The sequence below is a fragment of the Ochotona princeps genome, chromosome 15 (genome assembly GCF_030435755.1).
Source record: "Ochotona princeps isolate mOchPri1 chromosome 15, mOchPri1.hap1, whole genome shotgun sequence".
NCBI classification, from domain to species: Eukaryota; Metazoa; Chordata; class Mammalia; order Lagomorpha; family Ochotonidae; genus Ochotona; species Ochotona princeps.
In genome coordinates this window covers 350,509-367,336 of record NC_080846.1, presented here as the reverse complement: position 1 = coordinate 367,336, position 16,828 = coordinate 350,509, and the positions used below count along the sequence as shown (strand labels likewise).

Here is a 16,828-nt window from a genome sequence, read left to right as displayed (position 1 = left end):
GCCGCGTCACCCGGGCGCGCGCGGCCGCGTCAGAGGGGCGCGCCTCCCGCTCTGCCCGTGGACATGGCGCCCGCGGCCCCCGGGGCTCAAGCAGAGGCGGAGACGGACTTTGCTTTCAGCGAGCTTTACTGAGCGGGCGCGGCTCCCGCCGCGGCCCGCCGGACACCCGCAGCATCTCCCACCGGGGCTCCAGCTGCCCTCGCAGGTGCGTCAGCGCCCGGCTGTCCTCCGGAGAGGCCCTGCAGAACGGGCCCAGGCTGGGCAGCGCGGCGCCGTGCAGCGCGAGGGCCAGGGCCGTGGCCAGCTGCGGAGAGCATTCCTGGGCCAGAGGCGGAGGTGCACAGGGTCCTGCCCGCTGCCCGCCTGCCTCCCCGCCCACGGCAGGTCTCACCTCCTCCACCAGGGCCAACACTCGGCCCCCTGCTGGCCCCTGCAACGCTGCTGCCAGAAGAGCGGCCCGGGGCTCCTGCAGGCCATGGCCGGGCCCCAGAGCCAGCAGCACCAGGTCAGGTCGGCAGCTGTAGGCCAGGGGCAGCACCAGGCCCAGGAGACAGCTCAGGAACCCACCGGTTGTCTGTGGGGCAGCAGCCGGCCTTAGGCCCTGGTCCAGAGGACGCCTCCAACTGGAACCGCCCCACCGCCCAGCCTCGGGGCTGCCAAGTGTGAGTGAGCAAGGAGCCCACGGCCTGCCCCGCCATGGGGCTTGGCCACTCACCCCTGGCAGTGGCACGCAGATGTGGAACGGGGATGGGGCAGCCGCTGCCTGGTCCTTGATGCTGAGCCACAGAGTCCTCCTTCAGGGACAAAGCACTGTGTCACCCCAGGGCTGGGCAGGATGTCACCATTGTGCCTGGATACCACTTCACCCCGGGGCCTGGGCAGCGGGGCTGCGGTGCTCAAGGCCTGACTGGCACCGTCCCAGCTGCACCAAGTCCTTCATCTGCATCTTGTCCTCCGTCCTCCCTTCCCCGGGGCGGGGGCGGGTGGTTCGGCTCACATGACCTGAGAAGCACGGCACATGCACGAGTCAACATCTTACCCATCGTCAGCGAGTTCCAGCGGCCGATCCAGCTGCCCCAGGGCCAGGCACAGCAGTCTGGAGGGAGACGCAACCTTAGACCAGGAAGGACCATCCTTCCCAGAGGGCTCCTTCCTGGCCAGCTAGGGCCCTGCCCTTGGGGTTGAGATGGGGGACATACCTCTGGCTTCCATGGGACAGAGCTCGCCGAATGACCACATCCAGGGCAGCTGCTACAGCTTGGCCAGGGATGAGTGTTAGGCCATTGCTCACCTGGGAACAAAGGCTGGCTGTGGAGCCCAGGCCAGGGCATAGCCACACTCCTCCCTCTCCATGGACCCTGGTCATGTGGTGGTGGGTGACCCTAATCCTGCCTCTCTGGGGCCCAACTGCCCCACTGCCAAAAGTTCCCTGCTGTGTGAGGGGCTAAGGAGCCAGGGGACACTTACAGCCCCTGTCTCCGAGGCTGACCTGGGCAGGGACCCTGGCCAACACCAACACACACACCCCCACATGTGTCTTCAGCACCCAGCCGTCTAGACAGGCCAGGGTGGCAGCGCCACCAGGCAGTTGGCTCTACCTGCCCGTCCAGGATCCCGTCCAAGAGGTGCAGGAGTTTGCCGAGCACAGTGCAGGCCTCGTCCTGGGCCAGGGACTCACGTGGCCTGCGGTGGTCGTCAAGCAACACCCGTTAGCCACACCTGGCTCTCCCACGTCCTCCCCCCGCCACAAGCCTGCCTGCTCACCTGGCCCAGGCTTCTGTCTCTTCTCTCGGCACTGACCCCACCTGATGGAGCACTCCTGGGGGCAGGAGCAGGGCAGTATCTGGCACAGTCAGGGCCACGGCTGTTCGGATGGGGGGTGGGGAGCAGGGCTGCAGCTTGTCCAGGAGAGGGCTTGGGACAACTGCTACCGGCTCACACGCAGGACTGCTGGGTGGTAGAGTGGAGGGCCTTGCTTCTGGAGGTGAGTAGGGGTCACAGGCACAGCATGGTAGCCCAGCTGAGGCCTGCCCATCCACACCTTGGGACTGCAGGCTCATCCAGTGGGGAGCCTGGGCTGCTCGGACACGCTGGATGGACTCCAGGGCGCTGTGGGGAGAAGCAGCAGTGAGACCCAATCTCCACCCCCGTGCAGCCCCCCAGCCCCTCATACCCCTCACACCTGTTACCCCTGTGCAGCTCCCCCAGCCCTTCGCACCTGTTACCCCCATGCAGCCCCCCAGCCCCTCGCACCTGTTACCCGCATACAGCCCCCAGCCCCTCGCACCTGTTACCCCCATACAGCCCCCCAGCCCCTCATACCCCTCGCACCTGTGACACGGCACCATGGGCCCCGACAGAGGGGGGATGGGGTCGCCTAGCAGCGCCCGCATTGTCATGCACACTGACTGTGCCAGGGAGTCCAGGTGGTAGCCGCCCTTGGGGGTGGGATTGGGGCAGGTCACTGGCAGGGGTCTCCCCGGGAAGACCCTGCTGAGGCCCACTACCCACCATCCTCACCTCCAACACAGCGCAGACCCGGCCTCCAGCCAGCACCTGCAGCAGCCGTGTGAGGTGGGCGAAGCACTCCGGGGTGGCCAGCATCTCCCCCTGGAACCAACAGCACATGTGGCCCCTGGGCCCCGGGATTCCAGCCCCTCCCAGCGCAGCCAGGCTCTCACCTCAGGGTCCCCAATAGCTGAGTCAAATCCCGCGGAGACCACCACAAGCTCAGGGTCAAACTGCAGGCCAAGTCAGGTGGGGAGGGGTGAGGCAGAGGCTGGACTGCACCCCCGCAGACATCCACCCCCACAAGCCCCCAGCCGCGGGGCAGGCACCTCAAAGGCCAGTGGCAGCAGCACGTGCAAGAAGGCAGCCACGTAGTCGGCGTTCCCCATCCCTACCTACAGACAGATGTCAGCACAGCCCTGCCCAGGGCAGCCCCCACCCCGGGGGATGTGGACGGGTACAGGGCACAGCCCCGCCCAGGGCAGCCCCCACCCCGGGGGATGTGGACGGGTACAGGGCACAGCCCCACCCAGGGCAGCTCCACCCTGGGGGATGTGGACGGGTACAGGGCACAGCCCCACCCAGGCAGCCCCCACCCCGGGGGATGTGGACGGGTACAGGGCACAGCCCCACCCAGGGCAGCTCCACCCCGGGGGATGTGGACAGGTACAGGGCACAGCCCCGCCCAGGGCAGCTCCCACCCCAGGGGATGTGGACGGGTATAGGGCAGCACCTGGTTCCAGGGCAGGTTGACCGTAAAACCGCTGCCCGACCCCCGCCCGACCACATCCGCATCCGACTCTCGCAGGCAGGGCCAGAAGCGTCCGTGCTCATAGCGGTGCCAGGAGAAGTACAGGACGCTGCAGGCAAGTAGCCAGGATCAGGGGTCAGCGGCTAGGACAGCTCCATGGCTCCTGCCGAGCACAAGGTGGGTCTTGCACTGGACTTGTGGCCGGCCAGGGCTTACCCAGGGTCATCCTCGAAGGTGTACTGAATGCCCTGTCCATGGTGGATATCCCAATCCACGATCAGGATCCTGGGGACAGACGGCCAGGGCGTGATGGGGACACTGCCCAACCCCACAGTCACTGGGCCCCCACTCAGCCGGGCCACACCTGTCCTATCCCCTTGCCCCCACACCCCAGCCAGGCCCACTCTGTACCCCCTTGCCCTCATGCTCAGTCCAGCTGGCACACACCTGTCCAGCCCATGCCTCTGCCTGGCATGCTGGGCTGCCAGGGCCACGTTGTTGAACACACAAAACCCATTGGCTGCTGCCCTCTGGCTGTGATGCCCAGGAGGCCTGCGGGGAGGAGAAGAGCCCAGGACACAATCGGGGTCATGACCACAGGACATGGCAAAGGAAGGGAAAGGGGCGGACCTCACCTCACCAGGGCCAGTCCATTGCGTGCTGTCCCTGTCAGCACGGCGTCTACCAGCTGCAGCGCAGCCCCTGCAGCCAGCCGGGCACAGTGGAAGGTCTCCTGAGGGGGCAGGCATGCAGCTCAGCCTCCTGCTGCCCAGGACGCCCCCATGGACACCAGGCTGCCGGGCCCCAGGCATATGCAGGGTCTGGCCCCAGGGACACTGGCTGGGTAGCCAGATGGGGGTGCAGAGAGGGCACCCACCGGGTGGAAGTAGACAGCATCAAACTTCCCAGACAACACCTTGAGCTCTCCTTCAGTCAGGCCTTGGGTCCCCTGCACCAGGGCCACGTACTCAGGACTGTAACAGGCAGAAGGCATCACCTGCTGAGGTGGACAAGGCGCAGGGGGCAGGGACCTTCCCACCCCTCGCACCTGACAGCAAAGCAGCAGGTTGGGAGGAGTGTAGGACAAGACCCCTGCAGACCCGGGCAGGGTCCCAGGCAGGGTCTGACCTGTGCACCAGGCCCAGCTCCTCTTCTGACGCCTCACGAGCAGACACGCGCAGGCACCTGTCCTCCAGGCCGGCCAGCTGCAGGCCACTCAGTGCAGCGCACAGGCGCTCAGGACGCTCAATCTCGCACTCTGGGCTGGGGCAGACGGGCAGCTCAGCGCGCAGCCCGCGCCCCACCGCCCCCGCCCGGGCCGCACTTACTCGTCCCACAGCAGCCGCGTGGCCGTCATGTCCTCGTGGTACACGAGCGCAGTGCTCATGGCCGGCGGAGGCCGCTGGGCGAGCTCGAGAGAGGCGGGCGGGTGCAGGCGCAGGCACGGGCCGGGTAGCCGCCACAGAGCGACCAACCCGCTGGAGGACCTTGCCACACCACGCGCACGCCCAGCACAGAGCAGCGGGATCCCTCGGTGACTTCCCGCTTCCGCAGACTCGGGCCGGGCTCCGCCCCGTTCCCGGTCCCACCCTCCGGGCAAACCCAAGCACCCTGGCAGCTTGGACTGTGCAAGCACGCGATGGAGGCAGGGAAAGTGTTAAGTCCACGAGGGGTGGAGGGTGAATTAAGTGCGAGTGCACACCACGGGGTCCTCAGGCCTTGGCCAAAAGTCGGGGTACCCCCAACGGGTTTTCTGGGCACCCCTAGAGGTTCCTGGAGCCATCTGCCAAGCTATGGTCCTGCAACTGTGGACTTCTGTGATGTGGACAGTGGCCCAAGGGTGGAGGGCCAGATGCCCACAAGGGTGGCCTTGGCCCCATCTGGAGGGCTACCTGCCTGTGCCCAGAGGGCATAGCCCAGGAGGGTGGAGGAACACCAGTGTAACCTCCCTCACCACCATCGGCCTGCAGAGGGCAGTGCAGGCTAGAGCTGGGGTGCTGTGGGTGCAGACCCCACCTGGCCTGGCTCCTGGCTCAGAGCCTGGCAATGATGGAAGTCACATGGCAAAGCCCCATCTCGGGGGCTCCAGGTGTACCAGCACAGCCTGGGGACCAGGGCTGGACGGAGCCCTGACTAAGGTGCCTGCAGCCAAGCTGCACAGCCAGACGGGGAGGCCCAAACACATTTATTCCCTTCCAGGCCCCTGGGCATGCCAAATCCCCATTTACAGTGTGGGGTGCAGGCAGAGTAGGGTCCCTGCATTCCTGCTCCTCGGGGGCTGGGCATCTGTGGTTCCAAGGTCAGCACATAGCCTGACCCTTGCCAGCACAGAGGTTCCTGTGTTCAAAGTCCAGCCCAGGATGTGTTCAGCTTGCATTTGGACGCTCCTCCGGGGCTAAGGGAGCACAGAGGTCCATAGATCCTGGGGGGTCTTGGGACATAAGCCCCAGCAGAGGTCCAGTGGGGGTCATCACAGGGCCGTCTCCTTGGAGACCTTGGCTCCCAGCTGCCTCGGGGGCTTGAAGCGCAGAACCTCCCTGTAAGTGACACCTGGGAAGGCAGACAATGGACAGTAAACCTCAGCCTGGGCTCTGAGGGCCAGGGAGCCGAGCCCTCACCCCACACCGCCCCAGCCCAAGTGAACTTTCCCACGTCAGGCCACGCCTCAGCCAGGAGTCGTGATGATCTGTGTGTGTGGCAACCACGGGGAGGGGTCTGTGGTCTGTGGCTTCCTGTCGGGCAGCAGGAACATGCTGTCGGGGGTGCTGGGAATGGAGGGTTCCTCCCACCCCCACCCTGGGGTGCAGATCCTGTGGCCTGGATCCGCCTGCGACTTGTCCCAGCACTGCATGCTGCTGACCAGCAAGGCTCTGCAGCCAGGACAGCTTCATGGAGCCAAGGCCTCAGCACTCCAGGAAGAGCAGGAACCGGCTGGGCCCTGGGACCTCTGCTGGTCGGGCGGGAATGGGCTGGTCCCTGAGACAAGCGGGCACAGGGACCTCCAGGTGGCCGGGCGGGAACACGCTGGGCCCTGGGACAAGCGTACAGAGGAACTTCCAGGTGGACAGATTTCTGGCTTTGGTGACCTGGGAGTCCCACTCTACTCGGCCTGCACTCTGCTCTGGCCTGGCTGGCTGTGGGGGCACCTGGGTAGGGGCTGTGTGGCTGGCAACCTGTGGGAGCACCTGGGTGGGGGCTGTGTGGCTGGCAACCTGTGGGGGCACCTGAGTGGGGGCTGTGTGCCTGGCTGGCTGTGGGGGTACCTGGGTGGAGACTGTGTACCTGGCCACGTGTGGGGGTACCCGGGTGGGAGCTATGTGCCTGACTACCTGTGGGGATACCTAAGGGACAGGCTGTGTGCCTGGCCACGTGTGGGGGTGCCTGCTGTGGGGGCACCTGGCACAACTCACTCTTCCACTCATCCAAGGTGCGGTCCACGTCATCAAACGACTCATCATACTTCTGAGGCTGCGGCTCGTCCTCCGTGTCATGTAGTGACTCGAAGTAGGGGTGGGCCAGGGCCGCAGCTGCCGTCACCCGCTGGTCCCCGTCCAACACCAGCATCTTCTCCAGAAGCTGCACAGCTGGGCAGAGGTGAGAGAGGCAGGGGTGTCAGGCCAGCCTCCCAGACCCCACTCCCTGGTCCTGCCTCACCCCACCATCCTGCCCTACCCAGGGGGCTTGCGTTGGTCACCACAGAGGACAAGTCCTTCCTCTCACACGCAGGGAGGCCCTGCACATACTGTTTCGCCTGTCAGGAGAGACCAGGTGAGAGGTGGCCCCCCACCCCAGCCTGGCCGGCCTCACCCCCGACTCCCCACTGACATCGGCACTTTGTAGCTTCTGCACAAACTCAGCCGGTGGTGTCCCAGTCACCTTCATGATCTCCTTCAGCTGGTCCAGGTCTGGCCTGAGTTCAGGAGCACACCTCAAGGACGGGGAGCAGGGGCCACCCGCACCCCAACACCCACAGCTGGAGGACATGGTCGGGGACGGGGAGCAGGGGCCACCCGCACCCTGACACCCCACAGCTGGAGGATACGGTCATTGCCTTTGAATAGCGTCTTGCCCGTGATCATCTCGGCCATGATGCAGCCCGCTGACCAGATGTCCACTGAGAGGGGAAGCCGTCAGCACCTGTCGCCCCCATCCCCAGCTTCCAGCCCCCATTGGCTGTAGGAGCAAGCTGGAGTCAACAGTTCGGGAGGCTCTTACCTGTCTGTGTGTAGTGCATCCAATTCAAGATGACCTCAGGAGCCCTGTACCACCGCGTCACCACATAACCGGTCATCTCGCTGTCAGCCTGCCTGGCCAGGCCGAAGTCCAGGATCTGCGGGAAGAAACCGAACAGGAGGAATGGAGAAACCAGCCCAACTGCTGGCCCAAGGCAGCAAGCAACACCCACAGCGACCCAGGAGCTCCTGGCTAGGGCTGCACCACCTTCCCCAAGCCCCTCCTGTGCCCTCTCCCATCAAAGGGGCCTCCTCAGGACTGCCCTAGCTGGGAAGTGCTATGGAGGATGCTGTGCCCTGCAGCACTGCCCAGCCCTTCCCAGGCCTGGGGGTGCAGGTCTCCCTCTAGGGCCAGGCCACATACCTTCAGCTCACAGTCCTCATTCACGGCCAGGTTGCCAGGCTTCAGGTCCTGGAGCAGAAGGATGGGCCAAGCACACACAGGGCCCAGAGCCCAGGCACCACCGACGGGGGTCTTTTCCGGGAAGGGCAGAGGTGCCCAGCCCCCACCCTCAGGACCCACTCTCAGGACTCACCCTGTGGATGACGCCAGCGGCGTGGATATACTGTGGAGACAGCAGCTGTCAGCATCCCAGAGCCCAGGGCCCCAAGCCCCCAACCAGACCAGCAGCTCCCACCTTCAGCCCCTTCAGCATCTGGTAGACCAGGAACTGGATGCGGTCCTCGCTCAGCTTCTCATGTTTCATGAGCTTGCCCAGGTCAGTGCCCATGAATGGCATCACCAAGTAGCTGCAGAGAAGGCCAGATCCTGAGGCACTCTGCCCCTTTGGATGGGCACCCTGTGGCACCTGGCCACCACTGGCCGCCGGGTCCTACCCGTCAGTCTCACCCAGGTCCCCATCCACCCTCAAACACAGCCCACTCTGAACTCTCAACCAGAAGACTGGGAGCAGCGTCGGGGTGGCCGGAGAGTGGGCTGGGCAGGTGAAAGGTGCTGCCCCCCGGAAGACACACTGACCTGGGCTGTCAGTGACAAGGAGCCTGCTGCCCTCTGCAGCTCTTCCCAGGCCTGGTCCTGGGCTCTGGGCCCACAGCAGAATGAAGCGGCCAGGGCTGGAGCAGGAGGGACCTCCCTGCCACTTCTCCACCAGCCACTGGCCAAGGGCAGTAGCTCCAGTTACAGGCCACACACGTGGTCCAGGGTCCAGAGCATGGGACCTGCCTATTAACCAGGCTTACATCTTCATTGCCAGGAATGGCCCCAGCATCCATGCCATACCTGGGAGGGCAGTGCCCATGTACCCAGAGCATGTGGACAGTGGTCTGGACATGGGGTGGACAGGCTGTGTCGCAGCAGCCAACCTGGCTATGGGGCAAGGGCCCCTACCAGCCAAGAGCCTTGAGCCGGTGCCCCTGCCCCCCTCCTCGCCTGGCAGTGCTCACAAGTCTGTGAAGTCATCCAGGCTCTCGTCCGGTGTGAACACATCTAGTAGGCCGATCACCTGCGGGACCAGGGGGCCAGGTTGGGGGGCAGCGGAGGAAGCAAGGACGCTGGGCAAGACCCCTTGCAGCTGTCCTCACATCTCCCACCAGCCTGGCCCTGGCACCTACACACAGACACACACACACAGGCTAGCCCCCACTAGCCCGTCCGGCACCTGCACACACATGCACAGCTATTTTTGCACAGTGACAGCTGAGATTCTCTGGGGGAGGGGCAGCCCCAAGTCCGGGCTGGCTCTGAGCGCCCCATGGGCTCCCAGCCCTTGGCCCTTCCTCCCCCTCTTCCTCTCACTGTCCGCTTGCTGCTGGACCAGGATGGGGCAGATCCCTGGAGAGTCAGCATGCGGCAGGCCCTTCTGGAGCCATGGCCTCTGCCAACAGTGACGACACAGTGACAGCCAGCCCTGGAGGGCAGGGGACAGGGACAGCAGACAGGTACCACAGCCACAGGCCAGAGTGGGGACAGCAACTTGGCGGCAGGGTCCCCAGGCAAGGTGGCCCAACAGAAAGCAGAGCCCGAGGGACATGTGGAGGGAGGCCAGTAAGGCCTTGAAGATGCAACCAGGTAAGGTTCACTTCGGAGGGAGCTGAACCAGGGAGGGCAGCAAGGGGGCAGGACTGGGGCCCCTGCAGCCCCTGCAGCCCCTGAGCCCCTGAGCCAGGCATTCAGGTCCAACTGGCAGACCTGCAGGTGGTTCAGGAAGCCTGTGGGGACAGCAGGAGCACAGGTGGATCAGGGAAAGTCGAGCCCCTGACTGGACAGGCAGGGTGCTAAGTCCCAGTGGGGGCATGCTGAGACCAGGCCCAGGTGGGGCTGAGGGCACCCCACAATGGGTGTTCCCTGGGCCAGGGAGATGTGGTGGTCGTGGAGACTATGGGGCTTCACCAGGGCCACCCAGTGTGGAAGTGGCCAACAACCCAGGGGTCAGTTGCCTGGACACAAGTGTCCTTCTCCCAGGGGTCTGGCAGCCCCCTTGACCTCAGAGACCAGAACGTCTACTGACCGCCGGAGCCACCGCCCCGAGACGGGGCAACCCTGTGGGCCAGACCAGCTTGACTTGGTGGTTGGCAGGGGCAGACCCCAAAGCCCCAGGGAACCCTGCCTGGAGAGACAGGAGCTGTGCCTCCCCCACCCCATGTTGACGGCAAGGTAACAAGGGTGCAGGCCCAAGGGTGCAGGGCCGTGTGCTGGCCACCCTCCTCGGGGAACCCCGCCCTGTGCGCCCCACGCGCCCCGGGTGGGGCGGGGGGACCCGAGGCCGGTGGGAGGGTCCCGGCGGCAGGAGGCGGGCCCGGCGGGGCTCGACACGACCCCGCGGACTCACGTTCTCGTGGCGCATGTGCTGGAGCAGGCGCAGTTCGCGGTAGGCGCGCTTGGCAAACAGCTCCGACTGGAAGGGTCGGTAAAGCTTCTTGATGGCCACCTTGGCGCCGGTGCGGCTGTCCACGGCCGAGCTGCGGGGCGCAGTGCTTAGCGGCCAGGCCGGGCCTGCCGACCCCCGCCCGGCCCGCGGCCCGTGCTCACCACACGGCGCCGTACGCGCCCGAGCCAACGGGCTGCAGGTCCTGGTACACGGCGCGCACCTCCCAGGCGGTCTTGGTTACCTCCTGGCGGTAGAAGCCCTTGCGGGCGGGCGGCGGCGAGCTCATGGTCGGCCAAGGCCGCCCCCAGCACCTGGGACCCCTGACCCCGCGCGCCCTCCGGTCCCGGCCCCCGCCGACCCCTCCCCCGCCCGCGGACCAACCGGCCCCCGGGCCACACGCACGTGACGCCCCCGCCCGCTGGTCCCTCCGGAAATCCGAGGCGGCCGCCGCCCGGGAGGGAAGGGAGCCCGGGAGGGAAGGGAGCGGCGCACTGCTGCGCCGGGCTCGTCCCTGGAGGCCTGAGCCAGGGTCTGTCTGGCCTTGCGCTCCTTGCACCCACCCCCACCCGCGGGGGTCAGGGCGCCCTGGGGACCTGACCCCATGCCCAACCCTCCATCCCCATGTATAGGGTCCCTGCGGGCCGCGGCGTGCCCTGCCTCATTTCCCGCTTCCATGTGGAGAGGTAAATGCCCAATGCCCGCAGACCAGAGCTCCCAACTGGAAAGACAGGACAGCACCCCGCTTCTACCCTCAGGCCCACAGATGGGTGCTTGTTCCAAGCATGGCCCATTTGTCCCCCTGTATCTTGAGAGGTGTGCCTGCCCCAGAAGTGAGGGAGGGGAAGGGAAGGAAACCCCCCTCCCTATCCAGCTCTAAAGAGAACCTGGATCCTGCCCTGCCCTCCATGCCCTGTCCAGCAGCTTTGCACCTGCAGCTGGAAATGGGCTGGAGCACTCCCCACTGTGGGCAACCAGAGGTGCAGGAGTGGCCACCCCAGGCAGGGGGCCCATGTTTCTCCACTTACTTAGTGAGGGTCCCATGGCAGACCTGGGTCTGCAGATGGGCTGTGTCCCCCAGTGCTGGACATGCGCCATCCTGGTCTCTAGGCTCTGCTGACCAGGCCATCAGAAGGCCACCCTTTGGAGTCCCAGCCCCGAAGACCCAGGGCAAGGGCAGCCGCCCACCTGACGGTCAGAGGGGGATCCCACGGGATGGCAAAGATTCCCAGGCTATGGTGCCTGCCAGCTGCCTGCGCTGACCATCAGCCCACCTGGGCTCTCAGACCCTCCCGGAAAACAAGCAGCTAGCAGAGGGGACCACGGGTCTTGCTGGAGGCCTGAGGGACCAGGCTGGCCATCCCAGCAGGCGGTAGAACCAAGCCGAGTGCACGGGAACCCTTTATTGTGCACCCCAATGCAGGCACTTGACATTCAGATGCCCCTGGTCCTTGTGGGGAGGGGCCCCATGCCATACACTCCGTCCAAGTGTTCCTCGGTCAGCTCCATCCCGGGAGCAGGGGGACAGCTGAGCCCTGTGCTGGGCACCCCACATCTCTGGCTCAGGACCACAAACACAGCAGAGAGAGAGGCAGCAGCCCCATCAACCCAAGTAGAAGTGTCGACATCCCAGTACAGTCTTTATGCTGCCCGTCTCAGCATCCAGGGTGGAGCTCCCACCACGGGCCCGGGGCTCCCAGCCTGCAGTCCCCCATGTGTCCGGAACCTCGGGCCCAGGAGAATGCTGAGTTCAGCACCTCACATGGCATCAGGAACTGAGGGGAGGGAGCCCTGATCTGTAATACCTGATCTGTAATACCCCCTCCAGCACAGGGTCCCATGTATGCCCACATGCGTGTGCCACAGGGAAACACAAGGTGCTGACCTGGCACCTGATAGAGACCCTGCCAATTCTGGGATCCAGAGAGCCACAAAGACCCTCCCTGTGAGTCCCTGGGGGCTCTGGTATGCCTTCCCCAAGGGACACCCCCTGCCCCGTCGTGGAATTGGGGTGATGCAGACAGAGGGAGGCAGGCACAAGCCCCCCTCCATCACTGCTCCATGTCCAGGCTGCCAGGTGGCTGTGCTGGTTCCGGGGGCTTAAAGCTGAGAACCTCCTGGTAGGTGAGTTCTAGGGGCCAATAGGGAAACAGTGAGCTTGTGTCCCTGCCCTGGCTTCCCCCCACCAGTCCCCCAGTCCCCCAGTCCCCCAGTTCCCCAGGCCTCGGCTGGCTGCACACATCCACCTCTGCCCACCCGACCCTGGGGAGCAGTGGGGAGGTTTCCGGTGGTGCCCTGAGCCCTGCACCCGGCCCCACCCCAGGAGCCCCCACACCCACCCTTCCACTCCTCCACAGTGTGCTCTGCAGCCTCCACGCTCTCGTCGTAGGGCTCGGCCTCAGGCTCATCGTCAGGGTCATGGTACTGGCTGAAGTAAGCGTGGGCTAGTGCCTCGGCCGCACTGACCCTCCGGTCGCTGTCCAGGACCAGCATCCTCCCCAGAAGGTCTATGGCTGCACGGGGCCAGGGAGGGGCTGTGAGTTCTGCCCAGAAGGTCTATGGCTGCACGGGGGCCAGGGAGGGGCTGTGAGTTCTGCCCAGGCTCCACAGGGTCCCTCGGCCCAGGGTCAGTCCTCACCCAGGGGGTTGGCTCCGCGAAAGATGGTTCCAAGGTCCTTCTGTGGCATGGGTGGCAAGGACTGGATGTAGGTCCGGGCCTACAGGCACAGGACACAGACAGGCCTGTTGGGGCTGCTCAGTCCCAGCCAAGGTGGGGGCTTTGCCTGGAAGTGGGCCTTGTACTGCTCACTCCTGGGTGAAACACTGGGCTGCAGCTCCAGCTGCCTGTGGGTCCTTGCCTGGCCCTGACACTCTGACAGCTGGGTTTGCAGTTGGCTCCACCCCAACATCTGGCCTTGGCCAGGGTCATTTGTGCACCCCACTGCCCCAGCCCGCCATGATGGCCTTCCCCACGGTGCCCAGCCCAATCAGCGGAGGGCATGCTGGGCAGGACTCACGTGCTCTGAGGAAATCTTGGCCAGGACCTCAGGGCTGGGCGTGCCCACCACCTCCATGATGCGCTTCAGCTGGTCGATATCTGCCCAGTTCAGGAAGCAGCCCGGTGGCCCTCCCTGCCCAGGGCTGCTCTCTGACCACTGAGGACAGAGCACACATGGGAACCCCCACCCCCATGCTGGTGTGGGGCTCCTCAGGTTGACCCTGCCCTCTGCCTAGGCCAAGGATACAGTCACTTCCTGGGAAGAGGGCCTTCCCTTGGAGCAGCTCGGCCATGATGCAGCCCACAGACCAGATGTCCACTGTAAGGGGAGGCATGGGGCCATCAGCCTGCCCACCCCAGGCACTTCCGGAAGCTGGGCAGCAGCCAGCTCAGTGGACTCCTCTGTGCCCATGCTGGGCAGGAGAGGAGCTGGTGAGACTACCACATGGGCTGAAAGGTCCCTGGGAAAGTCTGTTTTTGAATGTGGGCCCCCCAAAGCTGGGTAAGACCTCCACAGCTTCACCCTTTTGCCCCCCACCCCTGAGGCTGGGCACCCGGGGCTCCACTGGCCAGCGGCACCTGTCTGGTTGTAGTGCATCCAGTTGAGCATGATTTCCGGGGCGCGGTACCAGCGCGTGGCCACATATCCAGTCATCTCCTCATCAGCCTGGCGGGCTAGTCCAAAGTCCAGGATCTGGGAATGACCAGGCATCCTCAGCAGCCCTCACCTTCCCCCACCGGCCCGCCCACCCGCCTGCCTGGCCTGCCAGCGCTCACCCTGAGCTCACAGTCTTCATTCACCGCCACGTTGCTGGGCTTCAGGTCCTGTGCGGGCGGGCAGAGGTCTGAGTGCAGGGGCGGTGCTGGCAAGAGCCAGGACAGGCCGCCCACCGCCCCGGCCACACCTACCCGGTGGACGATCCCGGCCGAGTGGATATACTGCAGGGAAGGAGGTGGTGAGCTCCGGTGCCTGTCAGCAGTGCCTGTCCCTGGACCCCACCTCTGCCCTGCACCGTGACCCTGGACCCCAACTCGACCCAGCCCCGTGGCCCTGGACCCCACCTCGGCCCCGCCCACACCGCCAGCTCCCGCATGCGCCCAGGACCACCTTCAGCCCGCGCAGCAGCTGGTACACCAAGAATTGCACGTGCTCATCGCTCAGAGCCTGGCACTTGACGATGTTGTTTAGGTCGGCGCCCATCAAGGTGGTCACCAGGTACCTGGGGCGGGGCCGGGGGGCCTTCGATCAGGCCCAGCCCCTCCGCCCGCGACCGAACACGGCCCCCCGCCCCCGGCACTCACACTTCGCTAAAGTCCTCGACGCACGTGGCCGGTGTGAACACGTCCAGCAGCCCGATGACCTGCGGGGCGGGGCAGCAGCCGGGCAGCCGCCGGGCAGCTTGCGGCCGACCCCAGCCCGCCCCGCCCCGGGCCCTCCACTCACGTTCTCGTGCTTCAGGTGCCGGAGCAGCCGCAGCTCGCGGTAGGTCCTGCGCGCGTGCACCAGCGACTGGAAGGGCCGCGAAAGCTTCTTCACCGCCACCTTTTGGCGCAACCGCGTGTCGTACGCCGAGCTGGAAGGTGCGCGAGTGAGGCGGTGTGGGGCGCACCAGCCTGGGATGAGGTCCCTGCCTTGGGGCTCAGGGCTCAGCCAGGAGGGTCAGGAGCCCCGGCAGGACCCCCACAGTGTGTGCTCTGCCACACCCGACCATGTGGGCGTTCATCTGTCTTCCCCTCCAGCCCCAGTCTAACCCACAGGAGGCTTGACTGGATCACTCTGCAGTGAGGAACCGCAGGTCCTTTGGCCTAGTCGCATCTGAGCTGTCAGTTGAATTACAGAGTTGGCACCTGGTCAGTTCCCAGCCTTGGTGGTGGACCTGAGCAAACACGGAAGGTTGGGGTGCAACGGGAACCCAGGTCCCACTGAAGGGCCCTGACATCCCCAGAATCCCCAAAGACGCTGGCTGCTCATCATCCCGCCGGTGCTGGAATGGTCCAAATGACCAGTGTTGGCATCCCTGGGACTCGTCCTGGTGCCTGAAAACTCCACTCCTAGCCTGCTGAGCCAGCAGAGCTTGGAGGCAGCCGCGCCCTGTCCCCAGCCCCCAGCTGCCCACCTCACGCTCCCTCCTGCCCCACTGTGACCACCAACAGACAGCGGCCACCTGACCCTGGCAGGGTGCTGTGAAGATACCTGTTAGCGTACACACTTGTGCCAGTGTCCACACCAGTGACAGCATGCCAGCATATACAACCATAGCATCCCTGCTCACCCTAAGCCATCTCCAGCTTTCCTTTTCCAAACAAAGGCCTGGGCCCCCTCCCCTGCCGAGACTGTCTGATCCACCTGGTCCAGGCCAGTTCCTTGGGCCCCCAGCCCTGGGCTCAGGCATCGGAGTCTGAGCCCCCATCGCGGGGCTCCTTGTGCAGGGGCATGGATGGCACCCTCTCAGAACTGCAGAGGGCGTCTGGTCCCGGCTCTGGATGGAAAAGGAGGGACGGGCAGAACCCCGGGGAAATCCGAGGCCATTCCAGGGATCTCCGTTTCAACAATAGCACGGAGGCGGGGCATCCGCTGGACGCAGGACTGCGGGATCCCGGTGGGCGCTCAGACACTCGAGATCTCCGGGGGATCCTCCCGCCAGCCCTGTGACGTCCCAAGATTGGGGCACGGCGGGAAGACGCCCCCTCAACCCCCTTCATCCCCGTGTTCTGCGCAGGACTCGGAGGCGGAGACAGACCCAGGCCCCTCCCCGCGCCCGCAACCCCGCGTGCAACGCGGGGCGCACTCAGCCCCGCCCGGCGCCCGCTCCCGGCCGCACCCCGCCCCTACCAGACCGAGCCGTAGGCGCCGGAGCCCACCGGGCGCAGCCCCTGCAGCCTCTGCGGCACCTCCCACACCGTCTTGTTTAGCTCTTGCCGGTAGAAGCCAGCGCGAGGGGCTGACATATCCGGGCCAGGCCCGCGCTGGAGCGGATGCCGGAGCCGGAGCCGGAGCTCGAGCGGGAGCAGAGCCTGTGGAGGGCGGCGGGGGCGGCGGGCGGGGCGCGGGGCGGGGCGGATTTCCCGGCTTGACAGCGGGAGGAGGCCGGAGTCGAGCAGGGCGGAGAGCCGGCGGCAGCAGGAGAGATCTCGCAGGCGCTTCCAGTGGGAACCGAAGGGCAAGCCCGGAGGGTGAAGCCCAGGCGCACCGGCGCCACCTGTCGGGGTCCCACGTGGGCCAGACCCATCAGGACCAGGGACAGCGGCGACCCTGGGCCCCTCCTGTGGTGTGGACCCCAGATGTGCCCTTCTGCCCTCCACGAAGCCCACCCAGACACCCCGGAGGCTGTTCCGCAGAGGCCCCGCCCTGGACGGTAGAGGAGGAACCCAGCCGTGTGCCATGTGCTGCATGCAGGGTCAGTGGTCAAAGGTAAGCATCCCTGACCAAGCTGCCCTGGGCCTGGGCCTGAGGCCTGGGGCGGACCCTGGCGCGTGGAGGCTCCACTGGAAAGGCCGGGAGTCGGGCATGCCA

The 16,828-nt window shown here is 65.8% G+C and overlaps 3 protein-coding genes across 4 annotated transcripts; all 3 read right to left on the bottom strand.

Annotated features, from left to right (window-relative positions):
- Nucleotides 1–115: 115 nt before the first annotated feature.
- Nucleotides 116–4,697, bottom strand: HDAC10 (histone deacetylase 10). The gene is made up of 17 exons (XM_058673722.1): nt 4,588–4,697; nt 4,388–4,522; nt 4,137–4,233; nt 3,895–3,992; nt 3,707–3,811; nt 3,476–3,544; nt 3,242–3,368; nt 2,838–2,903; nt 2,682–2,741; nt 2,521–2,610; nt 2,332–2,438; nt 1,765–2,109; nt 1,599–1,683; nt 1,200–1,291; nt 1,040–1,096; nt 716–794; nt 116–574 (listed from the first exon to the last, which is right to left on the bottom strand). Exons 1-17 carry the CDS (start codon nt 4,644–4,646, stop codon nt 116–118), a joined length of 2,130 nt encoding a protein of 709 aa, XP_058529705.1. The 5' UTR covers nt 4,647–4,697.
- Nucleotides 4,698–5,423: 726 nt separating this feature from the next.
- Nucleotides 5,424–10,695, bottom strand: MAPK12 (mitogen-activated protein kinase 12). The gene is made up of 12 exons (XM_004589411.3): nt 10,481–10,695; nt 10,281–10,410; nt 8,896–8,954; nt 8,130–8,241; nt 8,028–8,057; nt 7,856–7,903; nt 7,475–7,589; nt 7,302–7,373; nt 7,085–7,164; nt 6,932–7,010; nt 6,670–6,843; nt 5,424–5,809 (listed from the first exon to the last, which is right to left on the bottom strand). The coding sequence occupies exons 1-12, from the start codon at nt 10,603–10,605 to the stop codon at nt 5,730–5,732; spliced, it is 1,104 nt and encodes a 367-aa protein (XP_004589468.2). The 5' UTR covers nt 10,606–10,695; the 3' UTR covers nt 5,424–5,729.
- Nucleotides 10,696–12,296: 1,601 nt separating this feature from the next.
- MAPK11 (mitogen-activated protein kinase 11) lies at nt 12,297–16,386 on the bottom strand. Of its 2 annotated transcripts, XM_004589410.4 has the most exons (12): nt 16,148–16,377; nt 14,759–14,888; nt 14,617–14,675; nt 14,423–14,534; nt 14,224–14,253; nt 14,092–14,139; nt 13,894–14,008; nt 13,562–13,633; nt 13,334–13,413; nt 12,955–13,033; nt 12,656–12,829; nt 12,297–12,447 (listed from the first exon to the last, which is right to left on the bottom strand). In XM_004589410.4, the coding sequence occupies exons 1-12, from the start codon at nt 16,261–16,263 to the stop codon at nt 12,368–12,370; spliced, it is 1,095 nt and encodes a 364-aa protein (XP_004589467.2). In that variant the 5' UTR covers nt 16,264–16,377; the 3' UTR covers nt 12,297–12,367. The 2 variants fall into 2 exon arrangements, 1 of the variants encoding a protein (XP_004589467.2); XR_009246710.1 differs by lacking the exons at nt 12,297–12,447; nt 12,656–12,829 and adding an exon at nt 12,866–12,878 and having other exon boundaries at nt 13,334–13,633; nt 16,148–16,386.
- Between the last annotated feature and the right edge of the window lie 442 nt (nt 16,387–16,828).